At 55.5% G+C, this 1,471-nt stretch overlaps 1 protein-coding gene across 1 annotated transcript; it reads left to right on the forward strand.

Moving 5' to 3' along the window:
* The first annotated feature begins 373 nt into the window (after positions 1–373).
* LOC106643429 (uncharacterized) lies at positions 374–1,189 on the forward strand. The gene has a single exon (XM_089593704.1). It carries the CDS (start codon positions 374–376, stop codon positions 1,187–1,189), a length of 816 nt encoding a protein of 271 aa, XP_089449830.1.
* Positions 1,190–1,471: the final 282 nt, after the last annotated feature.

A 1,471-nucleotide genomic window follows, 5' to 3' on the forward strand; every position in this document is an offset into this window, starting at 1 on the left:
CCTGCCAACAAGAACACCGCCTTACAAGGTTATAACCTTCTGCCAGTCCCCCGCTCCAGGCAAGCGCTAGCAGTCAACACTTCAACGCGCCTAGCTGACGCGCGTGAGCCACGAGACGTGCTGCGAAGCAGGCTTTTCGCCAACCTCTACCCGGACGCGTACGCTGCCGTTGCCCTCACTGCCGCAGTGGCCGACAGGTCAAGCGACTCTCCTGAGTCATCCCTGGACGTACACAGTGACGAAAAGTGCCACGCAGCAGCCGTTGCCGTTGACCACGTTCCGGCTAACGACAACATTAAACACAGCGACTAACCCGCGCCCAGCCCGGTCCTTTCAGACTCCCACTAACTCCAGCGCTGGACTCATGACCACCATGGAACTACTTCCGTTTTGGTCTAAACACCCTGCCACATGGTTCACGCAGGCCAAGCTCATCTTCACGAGCAATAACACCACCTCGGAAGATGTAAAGTACGCTCAGTTTGTCAAAGCGTTTGGGCCAATCATCGTCGACGGGCTGTCGGACATCCTCGCAGCACCACCAGCAGAAAACAGGTACGAAGACCTTAAGAAACACGTCCTTGCGAGGTTCTCTGACTCCAAGGACCAACAGCTGCACAAGCTGTTCTCCGGACTGTCATCAGGCAAGAAGAAGCCCTCACAGCTGTACCGCAAGATGAAAAGCTTCGCTGGCAACAGTCTCACAGACGACAGCTTGAGAGTCAAGTGGCTGGACCTGCTACCTGCAGAGGTGCAACCTTTCTTGCGCATCTTAAAATCCACGTCACTTGACGAGCTACTACAGGCCGCAGATGAACTCGTCTGCAACTCTTCGTTTTTGCGAACAAATCACACCTTCGTAGGTGTCTCGCCTGTCTCCTCAGGATACGCCTCGCCTGTCTCTCCACACCAACTGCACAATGAGATACTGCTCCAGAAAATCGCCGCGCTCAAGGTGATGATCACGCAGCTCTCTACAACCAACAAACAACTGCTTGAACTGCTCAAAAACAACAAGGGCAACGGAGGTGCCAGAGGCCGGGACATATTGCGCAGTGGAGAACGGAACCAGTGCCCAGGTGCTCACGCCTGGTGCTACTTCCACAGGAAGTTCGGCGTCAACGCCTACTCCTGCAAGAAGCCCTGCACCTTCGTGGTACAAACCACCCAACCAACGGGAAACGCCTAGGGCTGCCTCCGACGCAGATGGCGGAGGTCACCCTTCCAACAGGGGAAACCCGTCTGCTCATCAGGGACCACAACCTCAAGGTCAACTTTCTACTTGACTCCGGATCCGTAGTGTTAATCCTTCCCGGCCGCCAAATTTCAGCCAGGCCCAACGGGAGGCATTGACCCTGTATCCGGCCAACCACTTGCCCATACACACCTACGGCAGCTGGAAGATCAACCTCAACCTGGGCCTACGTCGAGACTTCCAATGGAAGTTTATCATTTCCGACATCGCCCAGGC

Source organism: Copidosoma floridanum, unplaced genomic scaffold (genome assembly GCF_036245765.1).
Source record: "Copidosoma floridanum isolate Cflo_tuat_1 unplaced genomic scaffold, Cflo_Japanese_pri ptg000020l, whole genome shotgun sequence".
In the NCBI taxonomy this organism is placed as follows: Eukaryota; Metazoa; Arthropoda; class Insecta; order Hymenoptera; family Encyrtidae; genus Copidosoma; species Copidosoma floridanum.